The sequence below is a fragment of the Hippopotamus amphibius genome, chromosome 13 (genome assembly GCF_030028045.1).
Source record: "Hippopotamus amphibius kiboko isolate mHipAmp2 chromosome 13, mHipAmp2.hap2, whole genome shotgun sequence".
Taxonomy (NCBI): domain Eukaryota; kingdom Metazoa; phylum Chordata; class Mammalia; order Artiodactyla; family Hippopotamidae; genus Hippopotamus; species Hippopotamus amphibius.
In genome coordinates, this window is record NC_080198.1 from 20,524,859 (window position 1) to 20,546,041 (window position 21,183).

At 39.3% G+C, this 21,183-nt stretch overlaps 1 protein-coding gene across 3 annotated transcripts in view; it reads left to right on the forward strand.

Annotated features, from left to right (window-relative positions):
* FRMD4B (FERM domain containing 4B) overlaps positions 1–21,183 on the forward strand; it is a 325,403-nt gene that overhangs the window by 222,080 nt on the left and 82,140 nt on the right. For all 3 annotated transcript variants that reach the window (XM_057705042.1, XM_057705041.1, XM_057705043.1), the window contains one exon: positions 3,133–3,217. In XM_057705042.1, the coding sequence (XP_057561025.1) occupies positions 3,133–3,217 (85 nt within the window). The remainder of the gene's footprint in view (positions 1–3,132; positions 3,218–21,183) is intronic.

The window sequence follows — 21,183 nt, forward strand, 5'->3', positions numbered from 1 at the left end:
CAGCTGTTTTATATCCAGCTGGTGCCCCTTAAAGCTTTTGCACATGTGGCTTCTGCTAAAGACCATTGCAGATTTATTTACGTAATAATGCAAGCACTGGATTAAAAAAAAAAGTTTTGAAGACTGGCAAAATTTGAATGACGATCAGGTCTTAACTATTAAGGAATTATGAACTTTGCTAGTGTGAAAATTCATTGAGGTTATACTTTTAATACGATCCCTTTCTGTTAGAGAGATATATTGAAGTAATTAAAAGTGAAAGAATCATCGAATCTTGGCATAGATAACAGACCCTGAGTTCTAATCTGACCTGGGACCCTTTCAGGGCAGGGAGACACTTCCAAGACCATTTCAACTTTTTAGAAGGTGTTTCATAGGTTGACCCAAAATCTATCACCTTACATTTTTTTGGTCCACTGGTCTGGTTCCAACTTTTGAAACAATAGAGAACAAACATACTTCTAGTTTACTGATCTTGTGTCTACATACAATTATTTAGGTCTTAGCTTCCCACATAAATGCTGGTTGAGTGAACAAGAGAGGCAGCCAGGAGGAGGTTCTGCTGAAAAGCATTGTCTACAGAGTTAAAAGGACCGAAATCAAGACCTCCTCCTGCCTACGGGTGTAGGGGGATCTCTAAAATTCAGCTTCTGCATGAAACGGGAAATGGGGGTAATGATAGGTCTCTCTCGCCCAGGGCTGTCGTGACAATTAAATGAAACAACGCATGGAAAGCACCCCGGGCTCGTAAGGAAGAGCTCTAGGAACATTAGCTGTGATCCTGCTGCTGCCCTTTCAGGCTGTCCACCAGAAACCTGCCCATCTTATCTCAGTTGACAGAGATAAAAATACTTGCAAAAGCAAAGGAAGCAGGGCAAAACCATCACCACCTAGTTGAAGCAGAAGGTCCTTCAGGAAACTTAGGAACACAGGTCGTCTCAGCCCAATGGCAGCAGCCGGCCTTGAACCCACCATCCCAGGGACTACTCTCTGGTGCTGCTCCATCAGCTCCTACTTTTGACTTGGGTCCTTTCTCTACCTCCTGACTTCTGTTTGGTGCCTTTCTCTGCCTCCACTGTTTCCCTCTTGACCTGTCTCTCGTCTCTCAGTCTCTCTAAGAGATCATACATGATGGGTTTCTCCGTTCCTTATTCCGTATAAGGAGCCTCTGTTGCCCTTGGTCTGTCTAGCCATGGGCAGGAGACTGACATTGATGGGAGAGTACTCAGATTATAACACATTCTCTCTTGGTAAAAGCCAAATTATGAACATTTATCACATTACCCCAGAGATGCTGTTTACCTGCTGTATTTTCCCCACCTGGATTTCTTTTTATCCTGTAGAATCCTGGTTTTTTCCTAGCCTTCAGGTATAGTTCAAATCCCATCATGTCCTGTAAGCTCTCTTTTTTTTTTTTTTAAACATAATGTAAGGTTTGCCAAGCCACACTAGTTAGAATTTCTTGAATTCCTACCACATGCCAGGCACTGCATTGGGCACTTCATAAAGGCCCTCCTAGGGCCATCGTTATCCCCACTTTATAGACAAGGGATCTTAGACTCAAAAGCTTACGCCACATCCCCCAGGCCATATAGCATTAAATTCCAGAAAATGGAGTTTTATTAACAACTGTTAGTATTGATTGTTTTACATCCCTTTTCTATTATCTCATTTTAACTTCCAGAACCCTGTGAGGTAAGTGTAGTCATAACACCCATTTTAGAAAAAAACACAAAGTTAACTAACTTGCCCAAGACTGCACAGTTAATAAGTGATGGAGCTGGGACTCCATATTCCAGATCTTTTCGATTCAAAAGCTGGCTTTTCCTTCCAACTCTTCATCCCCACCCCCCTTAATCCTTAACTTTCCCTTCTCACACACCTAACACTCATCAATCTTCATTTAGCTCACTTATAAGTGAGATAAACCCTTGTAAGTGAAACTATAAAGGATGTATTCTCTTTCTGGAACTTCCCTTGAAGCTTCAGCATTAGGGGTGGAATTTTTCAAATGATTTAACCATCTCAGTGATAAAATCTTTCACGGCCTTTTTAAGCTGCTGTATTTATTTCTCAAACATTTCCTTATTATGGAAGGGGAGGAAAAAATAAAACGAGCAAATGCCCAAGGCCTATCAGGATTTTGCAGAGCTATGGGCAAGGCTCCCCGTGCCACTTCAGTCCGGGTTTATCTTGAGTCTCACCAAAGTGAGAGCACGTTCTCTTCCAGGACCCTAGCTGAGAGCTGTCTTCGGGTATTAAGTGTTTTCATGTATTATTCATCAAGTGGGGCTCCAAAGCCAGAGAAAAACTTCTGAGCTTCCGCTGGCCGGCTCACCCACCCCAGAGGCCCTGCCTTCCCCAGCCAGCTTCAGCAGGACAGGATGAGGAGAACACAAGACTCTCCTCCCTCCCCACCTCAGGGTAGTCAGCTTTCTCCTAAAAGAGGGACATGACCTCACAGACTGAACAAGTGAAGGCCCTGAAAAGGGAGTAGAAAGAGTGAAGCCCAGATTACCCTGATTTGCATGAGAAAGACCAATATTAAGTAGTAGGAGAGCGCGGCTTCCAGCCAAAGGGAAAGCCTGGAGCCTGGAAGGAAGAGAGGAAAGGAGGGAGGGTGTGATTCCCTCCTTGAGGATGGGAGAGAGGTAAGTGTGGGGCCCTCACACCCACCCCGAGTCTGAAAACCACAGAGCCGCAGGCCTCCAAGTTCAATTATTTAGTAGTACTTACGCGGCACACTTCTGTTTTCAGCCCTCAGAGCTCACCTGGGCTTTGTTTCAAAGCTGTCTGAGGTATTCTGAGCTCCCAGAACATGTGACAAAGAATGGAAAAAGAGAGAAAAGCTGGCTTTGCAGGTGCTGACCATTTTGGATTTTTCTTTAACTCACCTTTCAACACACAAAAGCCTTCTGTAGGAGATTGTATCTGCATATCCGCATATATCCACATACATTCATACGTACATACAGGTGTACACACGTGTTGCAGATGGCTTTTGAAAGGAAAGGAAAGCACAACCATCCCCTAGTTCCTCAACATTCTCTGCGAGAAACTAAATGAGGAAATGAAATCATGCAGAGAGAAGGAAAAGAATCTGAAGGAAAAATCTTCTGTACTGTTTTTCAGGTTTTACATTGAGAGCATATCATTCCTGAAGGATAAAACCACTGTGGAGCTGTTTTTCCTGAACGCAAAGTCCTGTGTGCACAAGGTAAGGGCCCCGTTCCTTATGGTCAGTGACACTGCAGAGGGACTGGAGGAGGAGGCAGTAGTGGCAGGGCCTTTGTTTTCATGTTCAAATGGAGAAAAAAGGACATCATCTCCTCCCTTGATGTATCCTACCCCACCAAACAAACAAACAAAAAAGAAAAGGAAAGAAAAAAGGCAGCTCTTCTCAAATTCTGAGTTGGGAAGACAGCCATGTACGGAGGCAACATAATCACACAGAATTACCACGGCCTTAAATGTAGCTCCTACTCCACACGGAACGACCCAGAAGGACACAAAGATGGATCAATCAGGCTGTGATCGAAGCCTCACAAAAGTGAGGCCAGAAATCTTTTTTAACAGAATACAGCTTACGTTTATCATAACTCAAAACCAGTCTTCTTTAGGGGCCTCTGCTCAGAGCCATGTGGTTTTTTGTTGTTTTTGTTTTGTTTTATATTTATTTATTTATCTGGTTGCACTGAGTCTTAACTGCAGCAGGCAGGCTCCTTGGTTGTGGCATGCCTGTGGGATCTAGTTCCCTGACCAGGGATCGAAGCCAGGCCCCCTGCATTGGGAGCGTGGAGTCTTAACCACTCTGCCACCAGGGAGGTCCCAAGCCATGTGTTTTAAGGCAGAGAGTCTCAGTTATCTGTGGCGAGGGACCTGTTTTTTGCTATTGTTTTTTATTTGCATCCAATGCATGGAGAACACACAGCTTTTGTAAAATTCAATGCACATGAATTGCTAGAAAAATTATCGTGTGTTTGGATGTTGCAGCCATGTCAGTCAAATTGCTGTAGAAGTTTTAGACATTCTCAATTTTTATCTTAGCTCCTTGCAGATAAGCAGTGCTTTAAAGGCCTCTAGTCTGGCCTTCTCAAACCATACCCTGTGCAAGCGCAGGGAGTCTGTGGGCCAAGATTGGCTCAGCTGGAGCCCAGTTCCTCCCTTCAAGGTTGTGGTCTCCACGTTCAGGATCTCAGATTCCACGCCTGCTTCCAGGGCTGGTGGGAACCCCTTCTGCCCACATATATCACCCTAGATCTGAGGGGTGGCCTGGGACAGCTGGATGGTGCCTGACCTGGAAAGAACAAGGGGGCAGACTGTGGGTTAGGGCACCTGCATTGGTACTCCTTCTCTCGGCCCCCAAAATGTTAAGGATGACCCACTGCACATATGCAGGTTTTTTTTTAATTAATTAATTAATTATTTTGGCTGCATTGGGTCTTCATTGCTGCACGCGGGCTTTCTCTAGTTGCGGAGACCTGGGGCTACTCTTCATTGCGGCGCGTGGGCTTCTCATTGCAGTGGTTTGTCTTGTTGTGGAGCACGGGCTCTAGGCACGCGGGCTTCAATAGTTGTGGCTCGTGGGCTCTAGAGCGCAGGCTTAGTAGTTGTGGCGCATGGGCTTAGTTGCTCCGTAGCAGCTAAGCCAGGGCTCAAACCCATGTCCCCTGCATTGGCAGGCGGATTTATAACCACTGCGCCACCAGGGACGTCCCACACGCAGCTTTAATTAGTGTAAGAATCAGCAAGGAGCAGAGTTTTTGTTGCTGTTGTTGTTGTTTTAATAGCTTTATTGAGATGTAATTTAATAGCTTTATTGAGATTTAATAGCTTTATTGAGATGTACATAATTTTCTAAGTCGTAATATAAGTAATACCCTTGAAATGATCACTACAGTCAAGATAGTGAATATAGCCAGCACCTACAGATCTGCTTTTTCTCACCATAGATTACATTTTCTAGACTTTAGTATGAGTGGAATCATACAGCAGATAATCTTTTTGCCTGTTTCCAATGAGCGTAATTGTTTTGAGATTCATGCGTGTAGTTGCGTGTTTTCAATAGCCCTTTCCTTTTCACTGCTGAGTAATATTCCACTGTATGGCTATACCTTACATTGTTTTTGTTCTTGTTTGGCCACACTACACAGCACGCGTGATCTTAGTTTCTTGACCAGGGATGGAACCCGGTGCCCCCTGCGGTGGAAGCACCCAGTCTTACCCACTGAACTGCCAGGGAAGTCCTTATATCTTATATTGTTTATCCATTCACCTGTACTTTTTTTTTCTTTTTTCTGCCAGTTTTACTGGGATATAATTGACATATATTGTGTAAGTTTAAGGTGTACAATATGATGATTTGATAAGTGCATATATTTCAAAATGATCCATTTACCTGTTGATGGACATTTGGATTGTACAAGTTTAGGGACTGTTACAAATAAAACTGCTATAAACATCCACGTACAAGTCATTGTATGCACATATACTTTCTTTTCTTCTTGGGCAAATACCTGGGAGTAGAATGGCTAGATCATGTGGTAGATAGGTTTGACTTTTTAAGGTTCTGCTAAACTGTTTTCCAAAGTGGTTGTGCTATTTTAAATTGCCACGAGCAGTTTATGAGGTTTCTGTTTCCTTCATATCCTTGTCAACACATGGCATCAACATCTGTTCCATTTTAGCCATTCTAATAGGAGCATAGTAGTATCTCATTGCATTTCCCTGATGACATATGATGTTTGAGTATCTCTTATGTGCTTATTTACCATCGATATATCTTCTTTATGTTTGACTCTTTTGCCCAGTTTCTTTGGGTTCCTGTTTTCTTGTCATGAGTTTTCAGTGTGTATATATTCTGGATATAAGTACTTTATTGATTATATGAATTACAAATATTTTCTCCCTGTCTGTGGCTTGCTGTTCATTCTCTTAACGTCTTTCAAAGACTGAGAGTCTTTTATTTTGATGAAGTCTGTTTTATCAATTTGTTCCTTCATGGATTGTGATATTGTATCTCAGTAAACTTTGCCTAACCCAAGGTCGCAGAGATTTTCTCCTGTGTTTTCTTCTAGAAGTTTTAGAATTTTAGGTGTTACATTAGGTCTAGTATCAATTTTGAATTAATTTCTATGTATGACACAAAGTTCAGATTGAAGTTCTTTTTTTTTCTTTTTTTTCCCCCACATACGTAGATTCAGTGGTTCCAGCACCATTTGTTGAAAAGGCTGTCATTTCTCTATTACATTGCCTTCGTCCCTTTAAGAAGAAATTAGTTATCCATATATGTGAGGGTTTACTTTTGGACTCTCCATTCTGTTCCATTGATCTGTTTGTCAACCTTTTGCAATAATATACTGTTTTGATTACTGCAGCTTTGCATTGTGTGTTGAAATCAGAAAAAACCCCAACTTTGTTCTTTTTAAAAGTTGTTTTATTTATTCTAAGTTTTTTTTGCATTTCCCTGTGAGTTTTAGAATCAGCTTGTCGATTTCTACCAAAAAAACACAGACAAACCCTACTGTTACTTTTTTTAGGATTGCATGAATCCGTAGACCAAGGTGGGAAGAATTGACAGTTTAACAACATTGAGTCATCAGACCCATGAACAAGATATAGATATAGATAAATATAGATATAGACATAGATCTCCATTTATTTAGATCATCTTTAATTTCTCTTAGTAGTTTTCAGTGTACAGGTCTTTTGTTAGATCTGTCCCTTTGTCTTGCATATTATTTGATACATTTGTAAATGGTATCTTTTTTTTTTTTTCAATTTCTGAATGTTCATTACCAGTAAATAGAAATAGAATTGATTTTTATATATTGATATTGAATCCTGCAGTATTGCTAAACTCATTTATAACTTTTGGTGACTTTTTTATAGATTTCATCAGGTTTACTTTTATTGATCATCTGCTAATAAAGATAGTTTTACTTCTTCCTTTTCAATCTGTGTGCCTTTCTATTAGTTGTCCAATTTATAGCCATAGTTGTTCATATTTTCTTATTATCCTTTTAACATGTGTAGTCTATAGTGATATTGCCTCTCTCAATCCTGATATTAATAATTGGTGTCTTCTCTCTTTTTTATTTCTTATCATTCTGGCTAGAAGTTCATCGAGCCTCTCAGAGAATCGGCTTTTGGTTTCAGTGCTTTTCGCATTGGAAAAAGAAATTTTTCTATTTCATTGATTTCTGCTATGATCTTTATTATTTTATATTTTAGGATTATTATTTCCTTTCTTCTTCCTTTGGGTTTGATTTGCTCTTCATGCACCATTCTCTTAAGATGAAAGCTGAGGTCATTGATTAAAGACATTTCTAATATAGGTGTTTAATACTACAACATTTTCTCCTAAGTACTGATTTTGTATCCCACAAATTCTGATGTGTTGTGTTTTCATTTTCATTCATTTCTAAATATTTTTAAATTTCCTTTTTGATATCTCTTCACTGGCTCATTGTTACTTAGAAGAGTATAGTTTGGTTTCCAGAAATTTGAGGACTTTGGGGGATCTTTCTTTTATTTATTTCTAGTTAAATCTCACTGTGGTCAGAAAACACACTTTGTGAAAATAAATTCTTTTAAATTTAAAGTGACTTATTTATGGCCCAGAATATCTTGGTAAATGGTCTGTGTGCACTTGGGAAGAATGTGTATTCTGCTGTCATTGGGTGGATGTTCTATAAATGTTAACCAGGTCAATTTGATAGTATTGTTTAAGTCTACTACTCTTGCTGATTGTGTGTCTACTTCTTGCATCAATTATTGACAGAGAGGTACTGAAATCTCTTGCTATGATTGTGGATTTTTCTATTTCTTTTTGTAAGTTCTATCAGATTTTGTTTCATGTATTCTGAAGTTTTGTTATTAGGGTATAAACGTTTAAGAATGCCATTTCCTCTTGACTGTCTTTATAAAATGATCCTCTTTATCCTGGTAATAATCTTTATTCTGAAACCTACTTTATTTGATATTAATATAACCACTTCATGTTTCTTTTGATCAACGTTAACATGGTAAGTCTTTTTCTGTCCTTTTAATTGTAAACTGTTTGTGTCTGTATATTTAAAGTACATTTCTTATAGACAACATATGGATGCATCTTGTTTTTTTATCCATTTTATTTATCCATCTCTGTCTTTTAATTAGTTGTTTACATTATTTACATTTAATGTCATTATTGACATAGTTAAGTTTGTCTGTCTTGCTATTTGTTTTCTATTTGCCCCATATGTTCTTTGTTCCTTTTTTCTGCCTTCTTTTGGATTTACTGACTATTTTATGATTCCATTTTAACCTCCTTTGTTGGATTATTAGCTATAACTCTTTGGTTTATTTTTTGTGTGATTGCTTTAGGGTTTATAGTATGCCTTTAACTTATCAAGTCTACCTTCAAGTGATATTATACGATTTCGCATGTAGTACAAGAACCTTATATTAGTGTATTTCTCTTTCTTCCGTCTCAGCCTTCATGCTGTCAGTGTCACACATTTTATTTTTAGGTGTGTTATAGATGCACATGACATTGTTATTGTTTTTGTGTAAACATTTGATCATCTCTGTCTGCTTTTAAAACTTTATCACTGCTTTGAGCAATTTGATACAGCTTTCTCCTTCATGTTTCTTGTGATTGCTGTTTATTGAGCATTTTGGACTTGTGGGTTTATATAGTTTTCATCAAATTTGGGAATATTTCAGCCATGATTTCTTCAACTATTTTTTTCTGTTCCCATCCATGCCTCCTTTGCAAACTCCAACTACACATATATTAGGCCACCTGAAGTTATCCCATAGCTAAGTGATGCTCTTTTTATTTCTTTCTTTCTGTGTTTTATTTTGATAATTTCTACTGCAGTGTCTTCAATTTTATTTATCTCTTCTTTTGGAATCTAATCTGCCATTTATCCCATCTTGCATATTGAAGTTTTTATCTTTAAAAGTTTGATTTGACCTTTTTAAAATCTTGCCTGTGACTACTTCACTTTTTGAACATATGAACTATAGTTATAATAATTGTTTTAATGTCTTCATCTGCTTTTTTTTTTTTTGGCTGCACTGCACAGCTTGTAGGATTTTAGTTCCCTGACCAGAGATTGAACCTGGGCTCTTGCAGTGAGATTGCAGAGTCCTAACCACTGGACCACCCAGGAAGTCTCTTCATCTGCTTATTTTAATATCTGTGTCAGTTTGTTTGGTTTTGATTGATTGATTTTTCTCCTCATTATGGGTCATATTTTCCTGCCTGTTTGCATGCATGGTAATTTTTGATTGGATGCTGGACATTTTTAATTGTATCTTTTGGGGTACCACATATTTTCATATTCCTTAAATATTCTTGACATTTATTTGGGGATAGAGTTTAGTGACTTGGATGCACTTTGATTTTTTCAAGTCTTACTTCTATAATTTGTTATGCTGGCCCAGACCAGTGCTCATTCTAGAGCTAATTATTACCCATGACTGAGGCAAGACCTTCCTCAGTACTCTACTCAATGCCCCATGAATTATGAGTTTTTTCAGTCTGGCTGGTGGGAATAGGCACCATTTTCAGCCCTGTGTGAGGACCAGGCACTCTTCCCTTTCACCCTTTCAGCTAGTTCTTTCCCCAGCCTTGGGTAGTCTCCTTCCACGTGTATGGTGATCAGTACTAAGCTAAAGATTCAAGGAAGACCGTCTGCATAGCTTCAAGAGTCTCTGTTGGTGCAGCTCTCTTTGGCCCTCTGTTTTGCAAATTGTATCTATTTTGGTCTCCCCATTCTCTCAATACTGCCTCCTAACTCAGAGAGGGCACTGTGTTTCATCTGCGTTTCCCCTCACAGCCTGGAAACCTTCTCGTGGCTGCAAGTGGGGATAGTCCGGGTTTACCTCATTCAAGGTTCACTAGCCTTTGCTGCCTGAAGTTCAGTGTTTTGAAAACTGTTGTTTCATATTTATTGTGTACTTTTTTAGTTTTTTTTTTCAGGAAAGAGGGTAAGTCCAGCCCTTGTTACTCCATCCAGAAGTATTCAAAGCAGAGTTTTGTGCTAACTCTACAACGAAAGTATATCTCCAGCACCAAAGACTTTATGACAGCCTCCTTTTCTGAGACGTGGGTTTCCTTAAGCACGCCGTGGGTTGACTGATAAGTAGACACCTGTACAGCCAATGCAGCATTTACTGAGTCAGGAAAACATTTCATAAACAATAGTTGGTGATCATCTCATGTGGAGAAATACAATTACGCTTTGTGCTATTTCTTACTGCCTAGCTGGCTGAGGTCCAAAGAAATAGCCTCCTTGATGACTTGTTTGCTCTGTTGCTAACAGAAAGAAAAATAGGATGCAAATTTTAACTCTTGGTATTTCTCTTGTAGTTTTGTATGCTATTTCTGTTGGTCTGGATGAAGCAGAGTTCTGTTAAATTCTGCTTTTATCTAATGTCAGGTCCTAGGAGCTCCTTTCTAAATGAGAGTGTTCCATGACTTGTCAAAGAATTCAGAACTTTACAAAACATAATGTTGTAAGGCACTATGACTTACGTTATTGGGATAATTTTTAAAAAATTCATCTGTAGGAATTTACACGTTGGTATTTTCTATTTGGTATTTTTTAGGTAATATGCAGATGGCTAGTAACATAATCCCAAGAGATGTTACAGAATCCAGTAAATAAGATAACAGGATTGGGCAGCTGTTTGGTAAAACAGCTTTCAAGTAATCTCTTAAGATGTATGATACTTTAAAAACATTCTGCATAAGGAATATCATTTGAATCACGGCCACAGGAGTAAATAAGTTTTATGAGAACATAGCCTCAGCTGTAGAACGTAGGTGGATGGATTATTGATTGGTGAAAGTCAGTCACTGGTGGTGGCAGCTGCTGTTAATTCTCAGTTCACTGCTAGATTGGAGAGTGAATGGGGCTCCCTTCCACATTGTGCAGGGGACAGTCTTCCTACCAGTGACGTGTTAGCACCTCTGTTACCCCGTGCACACACTTCCTCCCTGTCAGACAGCTTTCCCCTCCTTCCAATTCCTTCCTTCCACTGAGGACAGAAATAGGCAGGAAAAGAGAGCTCTTATTTGCAAATACTGACAAAGTCACAGTATCTTTTTGTGCTTGGTTTGTAAGAAAGATGACTTGTGATGAAGGTTAATACAGCTCTGTGTAGCTACGTAAATATGGATTTATATTCACAAAAGTCACCCTCATGATATGTCATTGGAAACACTGGGTGGTTCACAATATTTTTGTAAATATCATTGCCCATACTGTGTAGTGAATAAGCCATTGGTACCACTTAAATATGTTAAAGGAAATATTGTGCCTCGTTTCTGAGTTTGGGTATCCTGGATAGTCTGAAAAAAGGATAGAGTTGTCACTTTTGTTGACTCCAAAATAAACTCCCATGTTAGAGTTGGGTACAAATTGGGCATTCAGTGAATTGCTGCTGAACTCAATAAACGAATGGATGTTGTTGATGATCAACCCTTGTGTCCCAAAAATCAAGAGATAAATAAAAACAGCTTCTCTGATGTATATTTGACTAGTATTGAGTATGAAATGCATCTAAATTTACTAAGAAATTGAACACCTAAAATGTTAAAGAAAAAAATCCATTTTCCAGCTGTTACTGAATAATATTTAACAGTGCTATAGTAACTCCAATTACAGTGTTCATCAAAGAATGAGTGAGAATGATTCTGTAAAGAACAAAATTTCACGTTTAGTCTAATATTTGAAATCATCAAATGCGCATTGGATTTTTCTCCGATCTTTTTAGATATCAATTAAAGGTCAGTGGTAATCTTATAGGAAACTAGTTCTGATCAACTTCAATTACGAAGCCATTGGTGTATAAGCCAAGTTCAACCATGGCTAGAGCTAAGTGCATCTAAGAGCATTTATTCTGCAGTTATTTATTGAGTGCCCGCTACTGTTTTATAACTGGAAATGCTCTGAGGATTTCTTGATTTTTCTTCTGGTATTTTCAATCCTAACTTAAACATCAGTGAAAATGAAATTTGTTCTCCGAAAGTCTACTTCAGCAGTAGTTATGACAAAATGTGACTTAACATATGCCTGTCCTTATAAAGCAATCCAGACGATTAGGTGTTTCTGTTTTCTGTGACCTGCTGAAATTTGCAATATGAGAAAAGAAATTGACTCATACTATATTTTGATCCTGGCAAGAAAATGTAATTTTAAGGAAAGATCGCAGGGCTAGGGCTGCCTCGGAGCCACACCAGCTGTGTGAGCTTAGGAAAGGTACTTAAACTTGCTGAAACGTTTTTCCCCTTTCAAAGTGATTCAGAGAGAAGATAACAGCAGTACTGCTCACGTTTGACCTTTGACTCCTTTTATCAGATTTACAAGAAATGCTCATTTACATGAGCAGCCTCCTGCCTCTGTATCACTCTCCAGACCACAGAATCAGAAGGGAGGGGGAGCCGGGCATCAGCCTTTCCAGCAAAGTTCTTAGGTAATTCTCCTGAGCACCTTTGTTGAAGAACCCCTGGGTTTCCTGTGTGTTAAACACACAGAACGTTTAAATACATGTTAAAACTCACTTTGAGAAATATGAATCGAGGTCCACAGGCAAGACTCTAGAAAGATGCCTTTTCATTTCTCCTACTCTTCTTTACTGGCAGTTTAAAAAGAAAGCAGTTATTTCATCTTAAAAACAGGAAAGCAGAGGAAGGTATGAAATCCACTTCCAGCTTTGAGACTAATGGAAAGAAATGTTCAAAGAGCTTTTTCTCTACATTATCGAGTGCCAGCAGTGTGCTAGGTGGTATGCAGTTAACTGCATTTGATCCTCACTACAGCCTATGAAGAAGGACACTTGTGGTCCCTTTTACAGATAAAAGAACGGAGGCACAGAGAGGTTAAGTAGTTTTCTTAATGTCACAGAGCTATTATGTGGGACAAGTGTCCTTGGCAAATTATACCAGCAGGAGACCCTGGGCCTTAAAAGAACCCCCCATTTACCTTAGTTTCCTTTTACTCATTGCTCTGGGGAAATAAAAGTGTGCTCAATAACTTAGAGCTCAAGGGCTATTGTTACAGAGTTGGCAGGTCACAGCACTAACAAGTATTAAATATGAATAATTTACCAGGCGCTTACTATATGTATTCAAGCATTTAGTTTTCATCCCAACCCTATTAGATAGGTTAGGTAATTTACCTATTAGGTAAGTTCTATTATTATTGTCTCATTTTATGGATGAGAATATTGAAGTACAGAGGTTACATAGCATACACAAACTCACGTAGCTAGTAAGTGGAGGAGCCAAGATGCACCCCAGGCAGTACACTGCCAGAGTCCATGAGTTTAACCATGACACATCCTGCCTCTAGACGGATGAGGGTGGTCTGCCCACTGCATGTCGGGGAGGCATATTCGTGGCATCCTGAGTTTAAGCTTCAGAAGTGCACTAGTGCCCTTGTTGGTACGAAACCTACCAGAATGTTAGGAACTGCCCACACAGTTCAAGAGTTCCCCAGAAGAAAGATGTTGTCCGAGTTGTCTTTCAAGTGAAGGCTCCCGAGCCTGTTTGGCTTCCTTGATGAGAATGCAGAGGGGCACACCTTACCTGTATGCAACCACCACCTGTACCAGGTGGCGATGATGGGGAAATGCTGAAACTGACGCTGGGGAACCCTGGAAGCCCTCAGCCTGTGGGCTGTGGTCCACCTTAGACAACCTGCAGTCTGCTCGGAAGAGCCTTAACTGCATGAGAAACCCACAGCAGTGATGATTTGCCCTCAGTGGTGGTTTTTGGAGGCCTCCTCAACCATATCTGTGATGTAAGTAATCAGAAAACATTTATCACTACCAACCCCTTTTTTAAAATCAGTGATTTGAAGACATGCTTGGAAAATTAAAATAGTATTGACCATCTTGTCTCTTTGAATGTGTATAACATTATTATAATAATGAGATGACAGAAAATGTGGAAAAGCAAGTGGGGTACAAGGTGCCTCTGTGGTAGAAACTCTGCATGGGGGTGGGTGGGGAGGAAGAGGAGGATGGCAGCTCGACTTGCTGAGAGCTCACCAAGCAGCAGGCACTGAACTTTGTGTGTGTTGACTCATCTAAGCCTGACAACCGCCGATACTGTTATCTATTATTACCTTAACACGAGCAAATGGAAGTATAAATAAGGTAAATAAGTTGGCCATGGTTAAATAGCTCATTAGTAGTGAAGTAATCACTAGGCAGTTTGGCTAGTATTTTTCTTCGTTCATTCAAGAAAAAATTCTTCCATTCCAGTGAAGGGCCAGGATTTCTGATGACGGCTGCATCATCAGTGTAATATTTAGCGCTGCTGCCTTCCTGTGGCTCACCCTGAGTCTTAAGAATTCTCTCATTTGTACATTTGTGTGTGGCTGTGTGTTGTGTTTATTTTAAAGGCAATATATATATGATGGTGCTTTCTAACATAATGTTTCTGAAAGATGCCAGGGACCTTGGAGGGACTGAGCATACCCAGAATTCCATGTTACGTGTTCCTCCTTCCAAAAATAACACAAAGAACTGTTTGAAACATTTTCCTAGTTCTCTAATAGTATAAGAAATCTCACAAACAGAATTAGGATTTTGTAATCAACACACACACACACACACACACACACACACACACACACACACAAATACCGCACTTTAAATCTACAGCTCAAGAGTCTACCTCATGATCATAAGCTATTTTCATACCAAAAAGTTTTAAATTTTTGAATACTAGACCACTTTCTTGGAAATTCACCACATACCTTGACAGAGGAAAGGCTTCAAGAAGTCCTTCAATACACAAAGGTGTGATTTTGTTTAACCCAATATTTTCCAAACTTACTTGCAGATGTAATTCTTCCCATCAATACTTGTCAATGGACTGCTGACCGCACTTTTGAAAATGCTGTTCTAGATACATCCTATACCATTAAATAATAAAGCAAGACAACTGTAAGCTTCCTGGGTGTTACCCTGGATTAGATCTGGCCACAAGATAAAACCTAGGTCTATTCTGATTCTTTTCTTCCCCCCTTTGGCTATGCCACGTCACTTGTGGAATCTCAGTTCCCTGACCAGGAATTGAACCCGGGCCCTCAACAGTGAGAGCACAGAGTCCTAACCACTGGACCATCAGGGAATTCCTTATTCTGATTCTTTAAATAAAACGTCTAGGAGTCAGTCCAGAGATGTTAACCTGAGTACAAGGCAGTTAGGACCTCCTCTGCTCCAGGCTTAGCAGGAGCAGGTACCCTATCAAGATGCAGGAGAAACTGGCTCAGTGATGCCTTTAGAGATTTTACTGTGCTCCCTGTTCTCTTAAGCATTCATCTCTTTATATTTTGAATAAATGTGGAAATATTAGTCAGCAGAACATTAGTAATCCTATTGAAAAATAGTTATTGCAAGACTATCCAATCCCTTTGACTTTTATCCTCCCTCTTACCTCATTTCTTGACCGAGGTCTTATTAGATGTACCTTTCATTGGGAGACTTGAGGAGAGTCTCAGCCTATCATCCCCAAACTTGCTTTTCCCACAGTTGCAGTGATAGAATATGTTGTATAATGTCTTCAGACTCTTAATGTCATTAGCATTTAAATGTGTGAACCTGGAGGCCGCAAAGCTCTCTTTAAAACCCCCCCTCCGGAAGGCAATTTGGCCACGTCCCTGACAGTGAAGAGTGCATCTTTTCACCCAGCGCTTCACCAACTTCAGGAATTAACACGTGGAGGATATTACTGAAATATGAAAAGATGAATATTAAAAAAATCTTAGATTATTATTTCTAATAGCAGGAAACTGAAAACTGCCTAAATGTGTTTCAATAAGGATTAAATAAGTCACAAATCATTCGTGTGATAAAAATACTGTGCAGCCATCAAAAAAATAGAATAACCCTTCTTGGCTAACATGGAAACATGTCCAAACTGCATTGGGGGGGGGGGGGGGGTGTTCTTTCTTTTTGTTTTTTTTGGCTGCACCGCACAGCATGTGGGATCTTTGTTCCTCAACCAGGGATCGAACCTGCACCCCATGTATTGGAAGGGTGGCCTCTTGGCCACTGGACTGTGAGCGAAGGAAAAATATATTGCATAGTATAAATTTTTATTGTCTCTAAGAGTGAGATTATGGAAACACTTCTGCTAAGTAATGCTTTTCTAAAATTTTTTCAACAGGATACTTGTGTTCATTTTATATCAGAAAAATAAAGACAAAAATTATCAATGTATTCGTTAAACTTTACCTCTTTGAGGCTGTATGAAGAGAATAAAAACATTGTGTCGACTGCTCTCCCTCCATTAGTAAAATACTCAGTCGTCTGTCTCACTGGACGAAGCTAAGTGGAAACTGAAGATTCCTAATCGCTTTATCTAGAAAAGCAAAAGGTCTATTCTTAAAGACAACTGACAGAATGGTTTTTTTCTGATTGTAAAAATAATACTTGTTGATTGTAGAACATTTAGAAAATTCAGAAAAGGACAAAAAAAATCAAAAAGAAATCGATCCATAACCCTACTACTGGTGCATTAATTGCATTAGTTTGACCTGTTTCTTTCTTTGAAGTATGTATTTTTGTTGGTTGAAATCAACTGCTGCCTGCATTTTACATTTTGTCAGACTTTTAACTTTTTAGGTATTTTGGCTACGTTGACCTTATCCGTCCAGCTTTCTTTCTATTTTCTGTGTGTTCTTGTGTTGTAAGAACCAGGATGCAAGATGGGGAAGGACTGCAGGGTTGCTTTGAAAATTCACATTTTTATTTCATTAAAGATAAACCCGCACGTTGAGGGTAGGGACCAGGGTTTTTGTGTGTTGGAATCTCTAGGACCTAAAATGAGCGAATAATTAAAGAATGAACAAATGGCTGGTAGGGCTGAGGCATTTTAGAATGTAAAATCACCAAGGCCCCGTATCCCCCACGTTTAACATCTCAGCCTGCCCCCGCTACCTAGAGAGGCAGTATAATGCAGTGAGGGAGAGGTTAGGCTGAAACCAGGCAGCCTGCGTTCAAACATATGGCTTTGGCTCTAACCTGGGCGTGTTACTTATATTTTTAAGCCTCAGTTTCGTCGACTGTAAAGTAGAGGTCATAGTTCCTACTACAATGGATGAGTTAATATATACCAGGTGTATAGAAGAGTGTCTGAGGCAGTCACTATTTTGCTATTAATATTTTTACTATTATTACTACTATTCTGACAGATCAAGCCGCTTCGTAGGACACGCAAACTCCAGCTTGTCACTCGAGCCTCTTCCCTACTCACCCGGCAGTCACTCTGAAATAACTCCTCATTCCCTGAGTAATACCAGCGTCCTCAAGCTTTCATGCCTTTTAATACATTTATCCCTGCACTGAATGTCTTTTTCTTTTTCATGTTCTTCTTCTTTCTTTTTTTCTTCTATTTTTTTATTTTTTAAGGACTTTGAGATATACTTGACATACAACAAACTGCATATTCATGTTCTACTTTTTCTGCTGAATGCTTTTCTCTCTCCATTCATTTCGCTCTGGTAAATTTCCACTCATCCTTCTGAACTCAGCTCCAGAGTCCCCGCCCCTCGACGGATTGTTTCCTTCCCTTGTGCACCACCGCCAGCCACATCCTAAAGGAATTCAGTTCCTGCAACCCTGAAAATATCCTCTACATACTTCTCTAGCTCTCTTCCCATTGTATTGAATTGCTTGTTTATATACCTGCCACCCCACAACTGGGCTAACTCCTTGAGACCAGGGTCAGCTCTTACTCAGCTGTACGACCCGCCTTCTGGCACAAGACAGGCCCTTGGTAAACATTTGTCAAGTGACCAAAATAAATGTAGTTTACACTCACAGCTAAACTGATCAAATTTTGCAAAAATGGGCTTGTGAAAAGATTGTGCCAAATTGAAAATCAGTTCTGAGTAACAACCTTAAAATTAGACTTCTTCAGTCTTATTTTGTTTTCACTACCTAAGACGGAGCTACTGCTCCTACATTCAGTTTTCCAGAGTTGATATTGTACTTGTAACCTTGAAATGTAATATACTGAACCTATTGGAATACCATCTGGGGCATCGCATGACTGGATTTTAAAGCACAGGAGTCTCAACATGTATACTGTAACCTTTGCTACTTTATTTACTGTGAGTACTTTTTGGAGACATTTAGGAGAATTGCTATAAAATCAACCAAAAGGATAGGTTGACATACTTCTCTGCTCTTAGATTCAAACATCTTTTCTTGGAGTTTCAAGGAAATAGGTCATCAATATTCGCTTGCCTTGAGACTGGAGGGGCATTACAAGTGTATGCAGAGGGAGTCCAGTTAATCCTAAAACTTCATTTTAGCCGAATCTTCCAATATATTCTTCTACCTCAACCGTTCAGCCAGACTATCTGCATATCATTGACTTTCCTTTTGCCTTCTTAGTAAAGCCAAAGTTACCATATAGACAGCAACAAGGCAGGAGTGAAAGAAAAATTGGAGAAATGAATCATCCCAGAAGTGAATAATGAGGTCCTGAATAATCGTGCGGCTTTTTTGAGAGGGAAACACTCTCCTAAAACCTAGAGAGACATTTGATAATTTAGTACCGTTCCAGCTGCCTGTTCATGACAAAGAGACTTTCCTTAAGTATATATACATTCATGGTAAAACCTATTACTCTCCCTGTTTACAGTGCCTTAAAAGAGAGAAATTAGTCTCAGCTTGATGTAACCTAACAGAACATGAAGCATATTCCTGTGTAACCAATCCATTACTGTCAGCATCGCATATGTGGTTCTTGTCCTGGAATTATTCCATGTAGTTCAGCAACCAACAATTTGAGTCATTACCAAGGACTGAACTATAGTCTACATATCTGCTAACCTGGCAGAGTTTGCGCATTTGGGATTTGAGAGTGTTTGCCTTTGGGAATATGTGTGTATTTTAATCCTCAAGCTCATTTCAAGGTGCTGAAATTATTTAAAGGGTCAGTAACAGAAACTGAATTTTGCAGGCTGTAAGCTCTGTCTACAGAGAGGTGAGCATACCTTCTTGTAATAACTAGCCATCAGTATTTACACAGTGAAGTCACTAAGCTAAACATCACAGTTGGTTTGAAGACTGGCCAATACACGAGGAAGAAAGAAATTGAATGCCATACTTTAAAGGGCAATTGAGAGTTTTATAATCAATGTTTCACCTTTCCCTGTCTCATGCGGTTTTCCCTCTGTGTTTTCCTAACACTGAAATTATGTGCGTCTTAAACCATGAGCATTTAGATCTGTGCTGCCTCGTGCATGTGTGAGAATCAAAGTTTTCATAATAATAGCTTATAACACATGCCATTTGCAGTCCTCAGGGACCTGTCACATGTGCTATTCACTTGCCTTTAACACCTCCCTGAAATGCTAAAGGGGAAATTGTTGGGTCCTCAGGTGAAAAAACCAAGGCCCACCCAAAGAGGCAAAAGGACATGGTCTTAGAGAACAAGGGAAATGTACTCCAGTTGGCACTACTCTGGGTAAGTTTACAAAGAATGAATTATTTGTTCATTGATGTATTGCCAGTACAAGTAGGCACTCAAATATTTGCTGAATACATTGAAAAAAGCTACTAAACATCCAGTTGGAAGATTTGTGTTTTGTAATGGTGCCATTTCACATGAATTACCTTAAAACATTTAAACCTGGTTCTGATACTTTTGGTAAAGCATCATCTCAGAAAGGGGCTATAAGAATAGCACTACAGCTACATCACCACTCAAAAAAAAAATCATAAAAATAGTATGATAAATGCTTGGATGGAGGGAGGAGGCGGTCGATGGTTCATTCAGCTGAAAATATGATATCTTAAAATCTAGGAATGGATAAAAATACTCTGGGAGATATTTTCTCAATTTACTTTAGAAATCAAATTACTTTGTATGGTTCCTGCTTTTGAAAATGCTTAAATTGACATCCTTGAAGATTCAAATGTTATATTTCAAAAGGAACATGGCAAAGAAACTTCTAAAAACGAATTTACCCATACCTACTCTCTCTCTGTCCATCTATCTACCTACCTGTCCATCTATCATCTATTTATCACCTGTTTTTTCAACCCATACTAGAAGCAGATGTCATTTTCCTTTCTGCCATGTTATATATGCTTAAGAGACCTAAGGAGGAGGTTTGAAAAGCTATCTTTATATTTTTCAGAGAGAAGAAGTTGAAAGGAAGACTTCCATTTCATAATTAAGGAGCCTTAATATTAATGTTTTACAATATAGGTTCATTGGGAAATACTCCACGTTACCCATTTAAGTTAAACCTGTTGAATTGGCCACAAATATTTACAATTTTGAATTTACTAAGAACACATGCAATATATGCTGTAAGAGTACAATTTGCCTCCCAGCTGAAGTCAGTAAGTATTTCACGCGTGTTGGACAACAACCGAGACTGTTTGGTTCACTCCTTGGAGAGACCAGTCCAAGTATGGCTCTATGTCTGACACGGTAAAGAGGGGGGCACTGCGGAGAGGTGGTCCCAGCTTGAATCCTGGCAGCACCACTAAGAGGGCAGGTGGCCTTAGGCAACAATCTACTGTCATCTCCTAATCTTCAGTCCCCTCACCTGTGAAGTGAGGTAATAATAATGCCACCTCATGGGGTTGTCCTGAGGAGTCAATGAATTAATATATGTCACCCTCTTGGAACCGATAATTAGCACTGAAATGTTTCTCGTTTTTGCTGTTATTGACAATATTCTTTCAAAATTCCCAAGAGGACTATTACACGATGTTCTCATTTGTAAGAAGTACAGTACTTGAGCATAAATAACCACAGTTACGGCATAAAAGAACAGTGTTGGTGAAAACATTTTAAATGTGGTATACCCTACTAGAAAAAAACAATAAATGGGAGACCCAATCAGATGGATGCGCAGTAGTCCTAACAATAAAAGTATAATCACATATTCACTCCTGCAAAAAAAACCATCGAGGATGTTAGGATAAGATACTGACTTTAAGGCTTCCTAGGTGGCGCAGTGGTTAAGAATCTGCCTGCCAATGCAGAGGTCACGAGTTCGATCCCAGCTCCAGGAAGATCCTACATGCCGCGGAGCAACTAAGCCCGTGTGCCAACAAAACAAAACAAAACAAACAAACAAAAAAAGATACTGACTTTAGCAGGGCTTCTTTGTGCAAAAGCTTTAACATCATGACCATAACTTT